This window comes from Nyctereutes procyonoides, unplaced genomic scaffold (genome assembly GCF_905146905.1).
Source record: "Nyctereutes procyonoides isolate TBG_1078 unplaced genomic scaffold, NYPRO_anot_genome, whole genome shotgun sequence".
In the NCBI taxonomy this organism is placed as follows: domain Eukaryota; kingdom Metazoa; phylum Chordata; class Mammalia; order Carnivora; family Canidae; genus Nyctereutes; species Nyctereutes procyonoides.
In genome coordinates, this window is record NW_026575139.1 from 39,082,973 (window position 1) to 39,103,140 (window position 20,168).

The window sequence follows — 20,168 nt, forward strand, 5'->3', positions numbered from 1 at the left end:
GACGTATTTTCAATCATTCTGATTCTGAAGGAAATTTTTTCGCCTTTGGCTATTTTTGTAAGCAAGTTACGGAGGAATTGCTTTGAACTGATTCTGCAAAATGTGTCTTTTATGTCTACTTTATATTGTAGGTCTTGACAAAGAATAAATAAAACAAAACACATTGCTCCGGCTATTTCAAAGGATCTGAGCCTGGATGGAATATGAGTACTGGATTCAGCTTGAAGCAGTTGTTTCTTCTTCTTCTTCTTCTTCTTCTTCTTCTTCTTCTTCTTCTTCTTCTTCTTCTATCTCACATGTAGGGTATTTCTTGTTCATCAGCAACTCCTTTTTATTTTTTCATTTTATTTATTTTTATTTTTATTTATTTATTTATTTTAAAGATTTATTTATTTATGATAGACACACACACACACAGAGAGAGAGAGAGAGAGAGAGAGAGAGAGAGAGGCAGAGGGAGGGAGAAGCAGGCTCCATGCAGGGAGCCTGATGTGGGACTCGATCCTGGGGCTCCAGGATCATGCCCTGGGCCAAAGGCAGGTGCCAAACCACTGAACCACCCAGGGATCCCCTATTTTATTTATTTTTAAAGATTTTATTTATTTATTCATGAGAGACAGAGGCAGACACACAGGCAGAGGGAGAAGCAGGCTCCATGCAGGGAACCTGATGTGGTAGTCAATCCCGGGACCCCAGGATCACCCCCTGGGCCGAAGGCAGGCGCTAAATCACTGAGCCACCCAGGGATCCCCACAACTCCTTTTTAAATGCATGTGAACTTTACCAATTACAAGGAGACTTGAAATATCAGTTGGTTCAGTTCCCTAGCTTCAGAGAGGAGATATATATATTAATCCCTCCTCATAGAATGCAAAAAATAATTAAATCCTGAGTCTCAGAGCCACTTACATTGGACTATAGCTCCCCAATTTATATGAGATTAATATACAAATTCTGAAGCTCATCAAACTTCCTTCTTATGTCAGTAGTACTCAGTTTGTGCTTTATAATTGTAAAATGGTGAGCATTACTATGTTTATTTTGGTAATAGGCTTATGGCCATAATTAAATAGTCAACAAATACTTTTTTGAGCAGCTGCTATGTTGAGGCACTGCTGTAGTTGTTGTGGGAGATGTGAGACTATATAAAACACACTGTGTGAATTCAGAGAGCTTACAGTTTTGGGGGAGAGGAAGATGGTTAGATAACCCATGTACTAACGATATTAAGATGCAGACTTTCCACACAGGCTTTATCAGTTCCTCTCTGTAGTAGTATAATGAAAAAAGATGATAAAGATGAGCACTACTTTTAGATTATTGAAGAAGTATATGAGGAAATTGTATATTATGTATTATTGGTAGTATTTATGTGTGTATAACCATTTCCTCTCAGCTAAATTCAACACTTTTGAAGTTGACTTCAACTGTATTTCTCTACATATACCACATACTTTCCACAAAACAAAAACACTTGTTGATTGATTAACCATGGAACTAAACTCAATACCAAAGTAAATGCATAGCCTACATTAAATGATTCACTGCTCATTGCTTAATGACTATGAGACACAGACATAATTCTGCTTTCAGCTAAGCCAGTTTGGCCTGAAGAATCAGCCAAAATGTGGAGAGACAGGGAATTTAGCAGGAGATTGAGTGCTACAGTGAAGGAAATTCTTTAAAAAATTTTTTTTGGCAATGATGTCCATGCCATATTTAAAACTTATTAAACTGTTGTTCAGATTGTTAGTATTATTCTGGTTATGAGCCTCCAGTACATCTTCATTGTAATGGTATTGACATTCCATTGAGAGTATCCTGTTCTCTGCTTTTGCTGCCAGGTGCTGTAGAATATTCTTGGGTATTCTGAGTATGATGTTAATACCTGCACCATATTTTTAGAAAGTAAAATAAGCAACATTTGTTGGCAGGAAGATAATAAATAATAACGCAGTTAGCCACAGTAAATCTATTTGGTAGTTTCCCCAGATTAACAAATACTCCTATAATTTCCTTGTTGAGTGAGCAAATGGTGTTTCATCAGGAACCCCAGCCAGAATGAAATGAATACTTTTTTAGAAATCTAGAACAAAAGAGAGTATATAACTTCTTTCACTAATCTATTCCTGTCTCTAAGACCTTTTTCTGATAAAAGTGCTTCCTTGAGCCTGAGCTTTGCCCTGTCTAGTAAAGCCATTCTCTTTAATTCTATCTTTAGTAGAGGCAGAGAAGAGTAAAGAATCTTTCTTTGCAGCAAAGGCTGTAGGTAATGTATACCGCTAAGTCAATAATAAATATCTCATGCTCATTATTTGAGATAAGGAATCTATTAAAATCATCGATTTATTTACCATTAGGCATATAAAAAAAGAGACAAGGATAGAGATGACTCTTTTGTCTGACAGAGTGAAAGGCAATTCATAGCTTTTCTAGAGTTATAAATGTCATCTTGAATATATTCACAATGACCAATTCATTTAGGATTAAAGAGTATATTCCATAGGAGATATTAGACCTTTGATGTTCCAATCTCTTAAAAAGAATTTTTACCATTTCACAAGGACATTATTTATGGCTGGGGGAAAAAGGATGAGATTTCTTTCTTGTAAATGTTATCATCCTTGACTTTATCTAAAATGTTTCTGTTTAAATGGCCTGCGCTGTTAGAAATTTTGTTTTTGTACCTGCATTCGTAGTCCTTTCCTCTCTTATTGTGTTTTTTCAAGGCAACAGACGAAATTCCATTTGTTAAAATTGAATCAGAAGGTTCAGGGCCCAAAGAAATCTAACAGTTAACTAGATAATGTAGAAAATAACAGATTTTTAAAAGAAGGGAATTTAAAGCATATTATATTTGCTTCTATACTGATAAGGTTTCTTCGGGAGAGTAGAGAAGCAAGAGGATTCATAATAGGAGTTACAAAAAAATATAGATAAATATAGTGGGCTGTTAACAGTTGAAAGCAACTACGGTGTATATAAACCTGCTGTTCCAAAGCCTTCTTTAAGAAAAACTATTTGCTTATTGGATTTATTTTAGTTACCCGTTTTTCCAATAAATGGCATACTAAAGACATAATTTAGTATGAAGTAAAAATCTAAGCTCATTAACACCGAAATAGGTCATGTCAAGTATTCTGAGGATTTTGGATGCCATGAAAACATCTATCAGAATGAATAGAACAGATCTGCCATCATTACCATTATTTACATCATCATCACCATAACCATCAAATATTTATTGAATACCCGGAGTGAGTGGAGTATTCTTAGTAAGACAGTTTCACACTGAAGTCTACTCCTGGGAATTTCTACTTAAAAAATTAAAAGCAACGGAGAAGTCTCCAAAACAATTAGGGTCTGAGAGTAGCTGGGCAGAGAACATTGGAAGATGCTGAAAAGCTTGTGTTCATAAACTTTTAGGAAGGTCAGAAGAAAAGACTATCTTTTGTAGTGAAGATTTAAATATGCAATTTGCAAATGACTCCTATTCTACAGAGCAGCTCGTGTCCTTCTCCTTTAATGGCAGAACCTCTTTGCTGGGTGCCTTGGGAGCCTGTAAGATCAAAACATCAAAGGAAGGAGTTTTAGAGAGTTCAAAAATGAAGGGAGGGGAGGCCAGAGGGTTAAGACAGCAATAGTTGTGAGGTGATTTCCAGGTAAACTCAGCCTTCCAGGAATATTTTTCCTCAGATGCTTCTCTCATTCATTTTGTTCTATTGCCTCAAGTCCTTGTTGCTGGTGTAATTTCAAATGAAAACAAAACAACCTAAAACTGAAAACATCCTCAGGAAACAGTGGTGCAGTCTGGGGAAGTCCTGCCAGCTGGTTTTTAAGGGCCCTTATGTTGGCCTTTAAGTGGTACTTATACTGGTGATGTCAGCCGTACTCAGGGTCTCGTTCTTGCTTTTGCAAGACCAGAAACCCAGAAACCCACTTTTTGTGGGCATTGAAGATAGATTTGTTACAAATAGACACACATAATCCAGTTCACAGATCTTTATTTCAGCAATATCTTCAGGACATTATACATGGGAAGTCAAGCTGTCAGATAGTTACTTGGTACATGGGAATCAGAATAAAGAGAATCAGTTGGTACACTGTGAAGCATTTCTACCCAATGTAATGACACAGCCTTGTCAGGGATGCCACAATGCTCAAGTTTGCATTGCCAAGACTCTCCTTTCTGGATGGTATTTTTTAAAAAGATTTTATTTATTTATTCATGAGAGACACACAGAGAGAGGCAGAGACATGGGCAGAGGGAGAAGCAGGCTCCCTGCAGGAACCCCGATGAAGTGGGACTCAATTCCCGGACCAGGGATCAAGCCCATCACACCCTGAGCCAAAGCTCAACAGCTCAGCCACCCAGGTGTCCCTCTGGATGGTATTTGAATGGACATTGTCCACCCTTCGGGTTGGTTATCCAGTTGTTTGCTACATGTGACCAATTTCTTTCTGACACAAAGGCCTGACCAACCAGGATGAAGTAACCATCTAATACTGCAAAGTTTATCAGGTAAAATACAGGATGCTCAGTTAAACCTGAATTTCAGATAAATAATATTTTTAGCATAAATATGTCCCAAATACTACACAGACATTCTCTATTTCTATTTGCTAAGTCTGAGAACCCCAAAACTTCATTCCTCAGCTTCTTTTCTTATTACTTTAATCGGGGTTTTGGGTGTTCCCAGATTTTCTTACACATACACATATGGATTTCTTGCTTTACCCATAAAAGGTTAAAAACATTCATTGTGAGTGGATTTATTTATTTTATTTTTTAAAGATTTTATTTTTTTATTTGACAGAGAGAGTGCGTGAGAGCAAGCTCAAGTAGGGAAAGGTAGAGGGAAAGGGTGAAGCAGGCTCCGGATGGGCAGGGAGTCTGACACAGAGCTCCATCTCAGGACCCTGGAATCATGACCTGAGCTAAAGGCAGATGCTTAACTGACTGAGCCACCCAGGCGCCCATGAGTGGACTTATTGATTTGACTTTTAGATACAACTTTCCCTGATTTACAATTTGTGTGTGTGCTGGGGTGGAAGAATGGGTCTTATCATTACTCCACATACCAATAGCAGCTGTTGAGGTAAATTGCAATAATCAGAATTTTTTAAAGCAATACCAACCATTTGGGAAAGGATAAAGGACTAGTATAAATGGGTTCCAATAATATCACTTTTACTGTAAGCTGAATGATTGTATTGAGGAAAAGGAGAAAAGAATTCTACTATGGGGACTATGGAGGTCCTCTGGGTGGCTCAGTGGTTGAGCGCCTGCCTTTGGCTCAGGGCATGATCCCGGGTCTGGGGATTGAGTCCCACCACATCGGGGGACTGCAAGGAGCCTGCTTCTTTCTCTGTCTATGTCTCTGCCTTTCTCTCTCTCTCATGAATAAACAAATCTTAAAAAAAAAAAGAAAGAATTCTACTATGGGAGAACGGTAATTTTGGAGAATGGAAAACTTTGAGTGTAAGGTAGATCTGGGGAGTTGAGCTTTGTAGTTGGGACTTAGAGTATTATGGGTCTCAAAGGACCACACTAGGCTGTTAGAAAGGGATGCAGAGTGGGAGGCAGGTAGATGTCAATGAAACTTGGGATATTTCAAATATTTATATAAAGCTGGTCCCAGAGGCCTGGGGAGCTGGAATCCTTTTCTATTCTCTTGTCTTCTCCTCTTCTCTTTGGTCCTCTGGTCTAACCTGATTAGTCAGGTTGTTACTAATCAGTATTATTTACCTGCATTTGGGTCAAGTAGGCCCAATTTTGTGGTCTAGCTGGGAATCTTACCATACTATATAACATTGTTTTTATGAGATAGGGTGTAAATTTCAAACAATGGACATAAAAATAAAATGTTGAGACACAACTTGGTCAGGCTGGGTACAGTTTATCCACCTGGTGGGTATTGAATTCAGGTAGAAGGCCTGGTCACAGTATAATGTATTATATTGTATTACATCGAATCTACATAAAAACGGATCTGACATATTCAATTCAATTCAATCACATTCCATTCAACAACTGTTTGTTGACAACCTTTCTGGAAATATAATCTCTTCTAAAGAGAGGTGGAATGGGTAAGGTAACGGCATATTTGAGCATTGTGTTAGGTGTAAGGGGTCAAAGGTAAAAAAGACCTTGCTCTGTCTGGAAGGTGTTTACAAATTACTACAAAACAGGACTAAGACAAGCTATTATAATGAAGGGAATTAACATGTGCAAGGGATAATGTATGTGAAAAGTGCTTTGCAAATGTCAGGTGGGGGTTGTTCTAGAAAGGGCCTTTAGAGTCCAAATATCTCTTTCTACCCATAATGAGAGCTAATAGAAAAAGTAAATGGAATCACTGACAGACCCAAGGATGGAGGTCAGGAATTCCAGGCGGCCCACATTAGCTATAAGATCTCGGGCAACTTACACAGCCTTCAGCCTCAACTTTCTTCCCTGTTAAATGGGTATTACTAGTGTTTCTTTCAGAGTTATTGAGTCGATTGAGCAGATCGAAGCACCTAGCATTGTTCTCAGGAGTAAGGGCTCAATAAACCATACTTACTAGTTAGCACTTGTTTTTAACTTCTCTGAGAAAGGAATACTTTTAGGGTTACTTTACACGATCCTACTTAGAGGCACGCCTCACCTGAACAGTTTCCACAAGGAATACGCTGCAGCTTCCGACGTGCATCCTTTGCCTTAATCAAGGACCAGAGAAATTCGGGCTCTTCCAGCGAAAACAGTGCCCTGGCCGTAGGCACTGAGCGAGAGCGGCCGCAGAAGCCAGGGCTTTGAGGAGGGACAGCAGGGCAGGGGGGCTCCGGCGGGGCGCCGGGAACCGGGACCCGAGCTGGACCCCACCCCGCCCGCCCGGCTCTGCCCCGGCCGCGGGGCGCAGGCGGGGAAGTGGGCGCCGAGGGGCGTGAGGCGACGGCGTCGGGAGTCGGTGCCAGCGGAGGCGGGGCGGGCACATCTTTCCGCCGCCCAATCGCCAGCTCTCGTCGCGGCCTCATGAATAAGCAACAAAGCGAAGCGTCCTCCTCCGGGCGTCCCAGACGGCAGAGGGAGCCGCCGCCGCTGCAGGGGCCGCGCCGGGGATGCCCAGCGCCGGCGCCGCCGCTCTCGTCCGCGCGCTGCTCGGCTGAAGGCGCACAGGTGAGCGCGGGCCCGGCTCCTGCCGCTCGGGCGGCCGCGCCTGCAGCCCGGGCTCGGGGCGGGCGGCGCGGGGTCGCCCCGGGAGCGCTGCGGTCCGGGGAGCGCGGCACCCCGGGGCGCGCTGGGCGTGCGCCCCGAGCCCCCGCCGGGACGCTGTGCCGGGGCGCGGGGGGCGCGGGGGCCGCTCGGGGCGCGCTGGGCGCGGCGCGCAGGCCTCGGAGGACTCGCCGCACTCCTCGCCCCAGCCCAGCCTCCCGGCTCCGCACCAGCGCGCGGGCCTTTGTGCTGGCGGGGCTTGGAGGGCTGGCTGCTTTTGTGTGGGCTTTTCTTTCTTCTCTCGCTCCCCTCCCGACCTCACGGCTCGGGTGGAGAAGTTCCTCAAGACTCCGATTTGCTCCTTTCAGAGCATCGATCGTAATGTCCCCGGTGCCAGTCAGTGTCCGGCAGCCGAGGAGAGAAGAGGGGCTTCGGCGGCCACCGAAATGTGTTCTGCTACTTTGCAGAAAACCAACAGTTGAGTGTTTAGCGCAGAGATGCCACGGAGCCTCCTCGCTCAGACCCTGACCGGTCCCCCAGGACATGGCAGGAGGATGCTGCTTGGAAAGGTCGCTTAGTTGGAAAGAGGGCCTATGGGATAGACGCGGAGGAGGCCAGGCGCTGCCCGAGGCTACAGAATGGTTGGTAGGTGTTGCCTGGAGGTGCCCAGACCTCGCATATGCGTCCTGGTCGCGGAGAAAACCCGACCTGTGTAGATAACACGCATGTAACCCCTGACTGGTGAGCTGGCTGAACGAAGGTAGCCGGGGTGAATAAAATTTAGGACTCCCAAGAGTTTGGAGTTCTCGAAGATGAGAAATCTTTGCCTTTACCAAGCCGAGCTCGAGGAGCTGCCGGGATCTTGGCACCTAATTTCGGTGCAGAGCTGATAGGGAGGAGAGGAGAGAGGATGCTTTACAGTGTCTGCATTCTCTCTTTGGAAGTTTTAGTTAGAGAGTTAAGGGGGAGCAGGAGTGGTTCACAAAACCATTCTAGGGTTCTGATGGACTTCTGTAGGAAGCAAAATGTGTGGCCAGAATTTGCATGCCTCCCCTAACTTTTTGTGTATTTCCTTGACCACACTTTTGGACTCCAAGGAGTACTGTTGAAGCCAAGCGTGTTTAAAGTCATTGACTGATTTCTGCTCATTTGCCAGCAGAAGCCCTCTGTAGCATCTATTGAAAGAAACTCAAAACTGGGGTGAGACTTCACAGTATCACATTTTGCTGCTTTTACACACAGTAAAGATTTAAGAGTGGTCTTACTCTTATGACTGAGGTAGAGCTGTTATATTTGTCTTAATGATGAACCAAACACTTACGCAGCAGACTTGATATTGATTGTGTTTATTCACAAAACTCCCAAGACTCACCACGTCTGAGGTAGCTACAGCAACAGAGCCAATTAGGGAGATGCGGATTTGTCTTTGTTTTCAGAGGAGGCTTCTCACTGTTATATTCTGGTATTTCTTGCTAGACTTTTTAATATCTTAATTTGCTGTTACAGAAATGGTTTAATGCAAGAATAGAATCAAAATGAGGAAGATGGGCTTACCTGTTGTAGAACATTTCCACTCTTCAACTAAGATGTACTTCACTCTTTATATTTAGCAGATGTTTGCCTGAAAAGTTGTGTATGGAGTTGCGTATTTGTTCATTGAATTTTTTTTTTCTCATATAGGGAAGCTGGGTTTAGTTCTCTGTAGAATGAAAACTCATCCCCTAATTAAATGTGTGATCAATTCTGTTTTTCCATATTGTGTTTACTGGGTGATTATAAGAAAAGTATCTGAATCAGGTTTCAACTTGAAATGTCAGATATTATGTTTGTTCCTTGAAATGTCTACCTGGGGATTATTTTCTCCTTAAATGCCAGCTAGTACTTAGAGATCTTGTCAAGCAAATGAATTTTATAAACCACAAAGAACAGAAATGAAATATCAAATTGGGTCATTGAAAAGAACTGTGTGATGGATGGAGAAGAGCTTGTTGACCAAGATGGATTAGGGCAGGATTCTGCAAACATCAGGCAATTCCCAGGTCATTTTGTCCACAGGAGAAGCTGAAAGAGGAAGCTCCGTGGAAATACCTAGTGGGGAAAAGGATGTTATGGATGGTTCAAATTGCTCACATTGCTGTAGTTTGAGGGGGAATGTGTGTTGGTATCACACTCACATGTCTTAAGTTGAATGATACTTAAAACTTTTTCTTCAGATTGTTTTCATGTCTCTTTTCCAAAGAGACAGTATTGAGCGGGACCCCCTGGTGGCTCAGTGGGAACGTCTGCCTTCAGCTCAGGGCGTGATCTGGGAGTCAGGGATGAGTCCCCCATCGGGCTCCCTGCATGGAGCCTGCTTCTCTGCCTTTCTCTCTCTGTCTCTCATGAATAAATAATAAAATCTTAAAAAAAAAAAAGAAAAGAGAATGAGCATTGTCACCTCCGCTTTATAATAAGGCAACTGAGTTTCAATGATTTGCCCAAGGTGGACTGGTATTTAAATAATAATATTTAAATCTTCAGTTTGGCTTCTTTTCCCAGGGATAGGATGATGTGCTAGGGGCTATAAGCACTGACATCAGCATTTATCTACATTGCCGTATCGTGGAGAACAAAGCTCTTGGGCTCATAGTACGTAGAACTTAGTTGTGGTCTGCAGGGATGGTAGAGCACTTTGCTGGTAGTTACTGGTGTGACCTTCTTCACCCCAGCCCACTTACCCTCTTCCCTGTCAGCACTGATGCTGCTTTCCTCCTGGGGAACTATGCTTTTCTTTGTGGTTACTCCATTCTCCCTCCTTCCACTGTGGCCAAACATGCTGCTGAAAGGATCATCTGTCATTCTAGCTAGCTCCTTAATTTAAAGTGAAGAATGACGGGGGCCAGATGATCCTAAAGCCAATATATTAGGCCAATGACAGTCGTTAATAGCACAGTGAGTCAGAAATGGAGTACGGTAATGCTGTGTGCAACAGATGGGCTAATAGGGTCAGTGGCTTGATAAACTCCGCTTTAGACAAGTGAAATAGCATTGGCAAGAGAACCTTAAGGATTAAAAAAAAAGAAAAGGTAAGACGATGAAAAATTAATTATTGAGGATCAGAAAGTACAAAATGGAAAGATTATTAAGATATAAGCAAAGAAGGGAAAGAGTTTCTTTTTCCTCTCATCAAGCAAAGAATCAATTCAATTAGTTTTTAAGAGGTGAGGGGGTCATTGGGAAGCGAGTCAACCTGAAGCTCTGAGACTTGTCACTTGGAAGTATTGATCTATTTTTTTAAAGGTTTTGTTTATTTATTCATAAGAGACACAGAGACAGAGGCAGAGACATAGGCAGAGGGAGAAGCAAGCTCCTTGTGGGAGCCTGGGATCACAACCTAAGCCAAAGGCAGATGCTCAACCACTGAGCCACCCAAGTCCCCCTGATCTATTTTTTTTTTTATGGAAATAAAATCTTTGAAAACCTAAAGTATAGCAGAAATGAGAATTCAGGTGGTCATTAGTATTATGAAAATGATACATTGAACGTGTAGCCAAAATTGGCCAAGTGATGAACAAAATACACAGTTAGACATGGGTAGACCCTGGCATGTCATTGAAAATCTTATGGCATAAAATGGAGACTCTGAACATCCTTTTTCACATTTGTAAACAGTTATTTATGTTTGCTACACTCCAGCAAATATTTATCGAATACCTCCTCTGTGTGCCTACCATTATTAGTAATTACATGGCAAACAAAGGAAGCTAAAACACCAGTGTTTGCATGCAAAGAATGTACTCTTGTTTGAAGTGGCATGACTTACAGATCTGATGCTTTGTGTTGGAGAAGTTGGGAGAAGGGTGGGAAGAGATTGGACCAGGCTTTTTTTGTGACAGCAGTTAGTAAACAGGACAGGGCCAGGGTTTGGATACCCAGGGTAGGGAAGGAGGGAGTGTTCTGGGTACTGTAGTCTTGTGAGCGAAACTTGGGGATCCAAAATGAGTATGGCCCATAAGGGCAGTATACTCAGCTGGTGATGAGTAGAGTACAGGACACTAGTAGTACCGGGTTACATTATAGATATGGAGTTCAGCAGTTGGAAATTTGGTGACATTAAATGAAGTGTTTGGCAAAGGGAGAAAACTTGAAGTCTGACAGAATTCACAAGTTCAAAAACAGACATGAGGGCAGCCCAGGTGGCTTAGCAGTTTAGCGCTGCCTTCAGCCCAGGGCCTGCCTGATCCTGGAGTCCCGGGATCGAGTCCCATGTCAGGCTCCCTGCATGGAGCCTGCCTCTCCCTCTGCCTGTGCCTCTGCCCCTCTCTCTCTCTCTCTCTCTCTCTCTCTGTCTCTCATGAATAAATAAAATCTTAAAAAAAAAAACAGACCTGATCTCATAGGCGAGTTAATTGTTCTCTATAAAGTCTGTAGCTTTCTAAAAAAAATAAGTGGAGATTATGGTAGTGTCTATCTCATTAGGTTGTTGTTAAATAAGGTAATTTACATAAGGCACTCACAACACCTGGCACATAGCATCCTCCAAATGGTGGCCATTTTTTATGGGTTATTGAATGCTGTGCCGAAGATCATGAATCCAAGAAACCACCAAGGAGCCGACACCGATGCTTGAGCTTGGGTCCAAGTGTACCCGACACAGTGGAGCAGGGACTTGGACCCCGAGGCTAAGAGGCATAGCAGCTTTATAGGGGCCAGTGGCCAATGGGATACACAGAAATTTGCACAGTCATGTCGGTCCACACGCAGGTGGCCAGTTGAATCACGATTCACCCTATAGTGACCATTTGAACTGGCCTCTCGCTCTGGTCAGAATTGGCGGGCACAGGGCAGGGTTACATTGTTATGAGCCGATTTCCGGTAAGGGTGTGCCCAGTGGCTTGACTAGGGTGGGGCAGCGCCTTAAGCAATAAGCAGGTCATGTGGGGGTCATACAGGAGGTGGCGGGTGCAGCACAAAATGGAGTTAATCCTGCTCTGCTCGTCCAGGGGTAGGGGATTTTTGTTAAATTTCCTGGATCCCACACTGTCATTTTTTTTCTTAAGAATAAATCATCTAGATTGTGTAAAATGAACTGGAGAGGACAAAGTCTGAACAGCATCATCAGTTGAGAGACCATTAAAATAACCATCTAGTGAGGTGATGGGAAGGACAATTACAAGAGATATTATGAGGAAAGGATCCACAGAAGCTGTGAATCTAGAATTTAGAGAAGAGTTCAGGATGATACCAAAGTTTAGGTGAAGAAGATGGTGTGTCTGAGGTGTCATCCAAATTTCTTTCAGGAGACAATAAGAATCTAAGATTAGGCAGCTTTCTTCCCAAAACCCTATAGACAACTTTCTTCCCCGAATAGCTATTTATGGTATTTGTGTTTGTCCCAAGAAGAGGGAAATGTCAGGCAGTTTGTCACCAGTTTTTTGGCATACTCTATAGGTCTTCTGTGTATTGAGTACTCTTAGGGCAATGCTCATGTTCCTTCTGTATTATACATGGAACTCCATTTCCTTTGAAAAGCTAGCTTTGCCACCGATGAGAATGTTCTCACATGCTGGTTACCCTTGTGCCTACATTTTGGTAACACACTGAGCAATAGTATACATTTTAGTTGGAAGAAATGTTGACCAAGTGTTTAAAAAAACCCTGATTATTAAATCCAACAAGGTGACTAAGTCTGTATTTTTTATGTTGTCTTTCATTTGTCTTTGTGACTTGCATATGCCTAGACTTGACAAGGAGACAGATTCTGGACTGTATCTATTTAAGATTGTCAAAGATAATGGGTGACAGAACAGTTTATCTGCCCACTGGTGGCAGAAATGCAGTACATTGTTTAGAGGACCTCAGAGCCATTAGGATACCTTGATAGCAAGTGATAGACAAAGTGCTGCTGACTTGCTCTGAAAAGGATGCTTTCTAAGCTGTTAGAAGCCAATATCCACTCTCAGCAATGTGGTTAGAGTTTATTTACCTGAATTAATTTGCACTGATGGCTAATCATGGAAAGAAACCAGCACTTCCATGGTGTGAAAGAAAAGTTAGAGGAATATTCTTTTGTTTGTTAAATATTCTTATGATTGAGTTAATTTAAGATAATTAAGACACAGAGTACTAATTAGCAGTGAAATTTCCCTCCTCCCCTTCCCCAGCAAAGCAGGCTATAGACATTCTTGTTTGTTCAGCCAATATTTACTGAGCATTTTCTCTGTGCCAGGCTCTTTGCCAGGAAGGGGATACAATGTTGAGGGGGGAAAAAAAGAAAAGAAAAGGCCTATAGCCTTCAACATATGATTATAGATGATTATTTAGTTTTAGAAATATTGCTGTTGAATTGACAATTGTCAGCCTTTTCTTTTTTATTTGCTAATGTCATGTAGCTCTCACTTGGGGGGACACCATCCTCACCGGAGTGGCTGTGTGAACTTACACTGTGCTTTGAAAGATGGAGAAAGACCTAGAACTTGAAGGTCATTTACCAATGTATCTGAGTTGGAGGTGTGCTCCCTGCTGTTGTTCTTATAGGCTGTCTTTTCTGCTTCTTTTAAAGTTCAGGCATTGCTTTTGAATAGTGGGGAGAAGGAACATATGGCCGCAATACGCAAACATAGAATAGGCTTGCAGTTCACCCCCATTTTTTCTGTAGTTGGATTTAGAAAGCAGGTGGCTGACACTTAATTACAGAAGGAAAGTCTTTCAGAGCAATGGCAAAATTCCCTTCACACAAAAATTCTAAAGCTTAAGATCTAGCTGAAAATAAAACCTTGAAGGAAAATTCTGTCTGGGAAAGGCAATTGAGGTTATATTAAATCTTTATGATTTGCCTCCCCAAATCTAATTTGTTCGTGAAATTCGCCTCTCAGTCCACATGACTCCAGAACATATAAATAAGTTGTGAAACATCCATTCAATCATTTGAATGCCTTGCCTACCTGATAGCATGATTGTTGGAATATGAAAACATTTGTATTTTAATATTATGTCCTGTAGATAAAATGTGAAAATGGAATCATGGAGGTAGAAGGGATTTATAATATTTTTTGTTTAACTCCCCATTTTGTCAAAGGAAGGACTGAGGCCATTTGCACAGTATCCCATAGCATGTTTTAACAACAATAAAGCTAGGACTCAGGAATTGTTTTTCTGATTCCAGTCCTTGTCTCTCTAAATTCTGTTGTCATTTATGATGGCTTGTTTTTTTCCAGGCTTTTATCCAGAAGCACGGGATCATATAGTCCAAGGCTTTAGGCCACACCCTACATTGTCTGGGACATTTAGTAAGATTTCACTAAGTGGGAAAAATATTTGCTCAGGGAAGAATAGATCAGAGAGTTCTATAGCTATTATATATGTTTGACTATATACAGTTTCTTAGTTCAACTTGTCTCTACAAGGATGTAGTTTCATCCACTGTGAACATTCTTGCTTTATAGTTCTTCTGTGCTTTTCTTTTTCTTTCTTTTTTTTTTTTAAAGATTTTATTTACTTATTCATGAGAGACACACAAAGAGAGGCAGAGACATAGGGAGAGGGAGAAACAGGCTCCCTGCAGGGAGCCTGATGGGGGACTCGATCCCCGGACCCAGGATCACGCCCTGAGCTGAAGGCAGACACATCCACTGAGCTACCCAGGTGTCCACTATACTTTTGTTTTAAGGAGTACAATTAGAGGCAGCAACAGCAAGTCAAATACTCTTACCAAATATGTTACCTGACTATGAAGTGGGCTTTTTTTTGGAAGTGGAATTCTTTATGGATCGTTTAAAGTTTGGTGATAACTAATGTTCAGAATGTTGACATGCCTTGGCACATGCTATTCCCTCTTTATCAAATATCTTTCCCATATTATCTCCTTTTAAAACAATGCTAGCTGCCTGTATATAATTTAATATTTAAATAAAATTGTTACAGACTTTCATCCCACATATGGAGAAACTTACCATCCTTCTCACTATCTCTGAGGATTCCTGAGGGGGTGTGGTGGCTTTCTCCTAGTCATGGCTTCAGTTTTCTTCTGCTGCTAAATTTCTGATCCCTGATATGTGCTGTTCCTTTTCTGCACATGGCACCTCATGACATCACTTCATTCCTATATTCTCCTGAAGTATTGTAGATTTAAGATTTCTATGTAATTATCTCTAACTTGGTGGCAATAAATGCTTAAAATTAATTAATTTATTTCAGAGAGAGAGAGAGAGAGAGAGAGAGAGCATGCGCGAGAGAGTGTGCACACACAATCAGGAAGGGCAGAGGGAGAGAGAGAATTTCAAGCAGGCTCTGTGGTAAGCACGGAGCCTGAGCCTGACATGGGGCTCAACCTCATGTCACTGAGATCATGACCTGAGCTGAAACCAAGAATCAGATGCTTAAGTGACTGTGGACCTAGGCGCCCCAGTAAATGGTTATTATTTCATCCCATTTCCATGCATTAAGAATTTGGAAGCAACTACCTTACCCTAAAGTGGTTCTGGCTCAAGGTCTCTCAAGAAGTTACAGTCATGATGTCAGCTGAAGCTGACATCTGAAGGCTTGGCTGGGCCTGGAGGGTGCTTTCCAAGATGCCTCATTTATGAGGTGCTGGTAGTTTGGCAGGAGGCCTCAGCTTCGAATCCAGGGAATCCTCTTTTGTTGTGTAGAAAAGGAGAAGGGAGATAGCACATGTTCATTCAGCCTTCCTTTTTTCCTCAGCTGTCTAGATCATGCTCCAAGGAATTGACCTTTTCTGGTCTTTTTTGGTCACAAAAAGTCCTAGAAACTAAATGGGAAAGCTTTGAACTTCTTAAGGGAGAAGACCCTATGAAAACATAAATTTTTATATTTTATGTGTGCACATCACATGCTTAACCCAAGTAGTTTAATGATTAGACATGAAAGAAGGAAAAATAATAACTTTTATAAAGTTTAAGTTTTTATTTTAGAATTTTCATTCCTAGGTTTATTTTTTTTTTCATTCCTAGGTTTAATTTCCTAGAATATCTATAGCATCTGAGAAATTTTGGATGATGGGAAAAGAAAGAGCCCAAAAAGCAAAGCAGATAAAAAAAGAACTAAAGCTCAAGTTTTTGGGGAAAATTAGCAGTTTTGACATAGTTTTAGTTTTAACGAGAGTGTGAGTAGTTTCTTTAAAAAAATGCAATAAATCTCAATCCTATAATAGTATGGATTCAGTAAAGATTGCTAATTTTAAATGTGTTTTGGTTCTTTTAAAGTTTTTTCCCTAAAAACACACTTACTTGAATTAACTCTTAACTTTTCTGCTCCTTAAATTTTGAAACATCAAAGATTTGCCTATAACTTTTATAGTTATTACAGAGAAAAGAAATAATTTAAGTGTTTTGAAGAGAAATAAAAAAAAAACTTTATTTTTTTACATGGGGCTGGAACTTACGGCCTCAAGATCAAGAGTTATGTGTTTCACCTACTGAGCCAGCCAGGTGTCCCTAGAGAGAAATTTTAATTGAAAATCATTGAATATTACCGGTATTCAGTATTTTATGATGATATTTAATAATTTTAAACAATACTTGAAACATTCTCTGATGTAATATAAGTAAATGTAAGTTTTACTTTCCATATCTTGAACATGTTATTTCTCCAGTTATTTGACTATATGGTAATAGAGGAATTTGGGGAAGAATATTGCAAATGTGACTTCAAGGGTAATTTTTTAAAATAGATATTTAAGAAACAATGAACTTAGTACTTGAACTATGTGTACCTTTTCTAGAGAGCTTCAGGTTAAATCAGCTGCAAAATTCAGCAGGGAAAAGTGAACTGGGTTATCCAAGTCTCAAAGGTACAAAGAAATAGAACAGCTGTCTCTTCCATACCATCTCTGAGCATGAAGTCAAGATTGTTTTACTTACGGTTTAATTTAAAGGGGCTTGTTTACAAAATACGTTTATTTGATAGCTTGATATGCTTTATTTTTCTGCAGGACTCAATTACTGGAATTGTCAACTCTGCTGATTTATGTGCACATTTCTCTTCCACTATGAGCAGACTAATTGTATTGCACATTTGTCTGGCATTCTGTAGCCTTGTACTTCTCAACTTTGCCACACAATGTGTGGCCTTCCCCAGAATGGAAAGAAGGGAGATAGCACATGTTCATGTAGAAACGGGGCAGCCTGAGAGGATGAACACAGATGATCTAGAAAATAAGTCTATTACGTCAAAGTGCACTCCCCAATTGGTGGTCTCTGAAGAACCAGTGATGGTGTTAGCAGGACCAACAGCAACATCATTAAATAAAGTATTTCCTACTAACAAAGAAGCTCGTCCCATAGGAGCTGGGCTCATGCAGCCTAATAGCCCTGGCATTTACACTGCTACTGAGACAGCAGTCCCTGCAAGGTTTGGTTCCAGCCAGCCAGAGAGGGTGTCTCCTGAAAGCCGACTTTCCAAGGCCATGCTAACCAGTCCCATTACTGCAACTGCTCGTCTGCATATCGATAAGAAGGAGGGACACTTCAGTAGTACCATCATTCAGCACATTGGAGAGGGGACCACAGAAGCAACACAGGGTTTTCTGAAGTATGTGGATGATCAGTTGTTTGCAACTGAAAGTCAGGATGGAGTTAGTCTGGGATATTTACCTTCATCTGCTGTGGATACTAAAGAAATGCTAACTGCTAATCCAAGGACTGAGAAATCTGAAGCAGGCACAGAACATGGGGCAGCTTTTTTTCTTGGTGCTGAGCCCATAGCAGGCACGGAGCCTGGGAGCCCCACGCCTGATAGGGAGAAACCTTCGCAGATGACAGCTGATCATACCCAGACTACTGCCACCAAGTACTGGCTCACAACCTCCGAGTACACCCTGAGTGTTGAGCCAGAAACTGACAGGCTGCCGGGAGCCACGGGAGTCACAGTGAGTGTCAGCACAGCTGTTCCAGCTGCCTCTGACCTAAGTGATGAGTGGGATGATACCAAATTAGAGAGTGTAAGCCAGATAAAGACCCCCACACTTGGAGACAACATAGAGACTCAGGTGGGAATGGAAATGTCTCAGACAGCCCAAGAGATCGATAATGACCCTATGGAAGGTATGGAAGAGGGCAAACCTGTGACAGAGGCTGCAGATGTGGCTCTGGGGCTGTCAGAAGGGGAAGCACACTTGGGGACAGCCCTGTTAATGGCACATGGGGAGGAGCGATCATCTGCCGTCACCGATCAGAATTCCTTTATTCCCACAAGTCCTATGGAAGATAGGAAAGTCTCTGTTGTGAGCCTCTTCCAAGATACTGCAGACTTCATGGAGTCTACTAAGGAAAATGATCCCATGTTTTTCTTAGAGACCACTGTTCCCATCTCAGAATATGAATCTGAGGCGCATCAACCATTGGGAAATACATTGAAAGGTAAAAGAAAGAAAGAAAAACACAAACTTTGTTTAATTTGGAATGTTTCAATCTAATTGTATTGTTTTTTTAAGAATTGAGATATAACTGACATCTAATATTGTATTAGTTTTAGGTCTTATTTTATGTTTTTTTTTAAGCAATAATTTAGAAGTAAGTTATCTAAGTTTTAATGAAAAGCAAGAGTAAACAAATAAAAATATATTTTATATAAAATGACACCCAAATATAACCTCTGCATACAGGTCATAGTATTCAACCGGGACAAGTTTGTCCCTACCCCCATCATTTGGCAATTTTGGAGACATTTTTCCTTGTGATAACAAAGGGGTGCCATTGACATCTAGTAGGTAGGAGCCAGAGAGGCTGTTGAACATCCTAAAATCCCCATCCACAAAGACTTTTATGAGCCAAAAGGTCAACAGTACTGAGAAACTCTGATATAGGTTGATAATTTTCAAATATGTTATTATGAAAATGTATACCCTCAGGAAAATGTTAAGGAATGAGCTGTATATTTAAATGATATAATAAACAGTATAGAATACCTATTTACACATTGTTGTAAAAGATACTTATATTCCTGGTATTTCTTACCAGAAAGCTTTAAATAAATATCTGTCTTATAGCATTAACCATAGGAGTTCTTTGACTTTGTTTTCCTGAAAAGAAATATATCTAGAAAAAAAAGACAAAAAAACAAAAAACAAAACAAAACAAAACAAAAAACAAAAAAAAAAGAAAAAAAGAGACAAAACAAACAAATACTGATAAATCCTCTCTGTCGGCTTGATTCTGTACTACTTCTTCTTGGCCTTTATATCTGTGAATGTTGTGAGCTGAGGAGTCTTACATTTGTTGCTGATGGATAATGTTTTTCTTTTATTATGTGTATTTAGTCAGATAACAGCATGAGGGGAGGATAGACTTAGTATAATGTGCATCTGCTCCCTCCAAATTGTTTTGGAAGATGTATATCTTGTTGCTTCAACTAAGTAGCCTAATTAATGAAAATACCAAATTAGTAATGTGTTTTATAAAATGTTAAAATTGAATTAAAATTATAAGATTAAATATTACATGTCCAATTCATTTTTTAGAGACCGAAAGACCTAGTATACTGTAAGTTTTCACAGAAGCTTAAGAAGTTGTTTTGTATGTTGGTTTTTAAATTCCATTAAGAGAGTTGGATCTCCATGACCATGAAGATATTGGATAATGACTGAACAATTTACTTCAACTTTCCATAATACTTTAAGATATTCCTGGAGGATTAAGTAATATAGCTCTAGATTATTCATTGCATAATTGAATCTGTGATTCTTATGTATTAGAATTACATTAGCTTGTATTAATACAGACTAAAAGAAAAAAAGCTTAATGTCACATAGAGCAAATATGAAGCATATGTAAGAACTTACTCTAACTTATATTGTCTTACAACCTAGTTTATCAATCCATCAGATATAGGAAAAAGAGGGATGATAGGGTCTTCTAAAACTTAAGTTTTATTATTTTTTTAAAGATTTTATTTATTTATGATAGACACAGAGAGAGAGAGAGGCAGAGACACAGGAGGAGGGAGAAGCAGGCTCCATGCTGGGAGCCCCACGCGGGAC

General features: G+C 40.8%; 1 protein-coding gene across 6 annotated transcripts in view; it reads left to right on the top strand.

The window, feature by feature from the left end:
* ARMH4 (armadillo like helical domain containing 4) overlaps positions 1–20,168 on the top strand; it is a 195,055-nt gene that overhangs the window by 63,074 nt on the left and 111,813 nt on the right. For 3 of the 6 annotated variants that reach the window (XR_008661646.1, XM_055303872.1, XM_055303868.1), the window contains exons 1-2: positions 7,053–7,159; positions 17,124–18,549. Coding sequence is in view for 5 of the 6 variants with exons in the window: in XM_055303872.1 (XP_055159847.1) it covers positions 17,181–18,549 (1,369 nt within the window). In the remaining variant the exon portion in view is untranslated. Of the gene's footprint in view, positions 1–7,052; positions 7,160–17,123; positions 18,550–20,168 lie in introns of those variants that run through there. The other 3 variants (XM_055303871.1, XM_055303869.1, XM_055303870.1) reach the window with 1 other exon arrangement.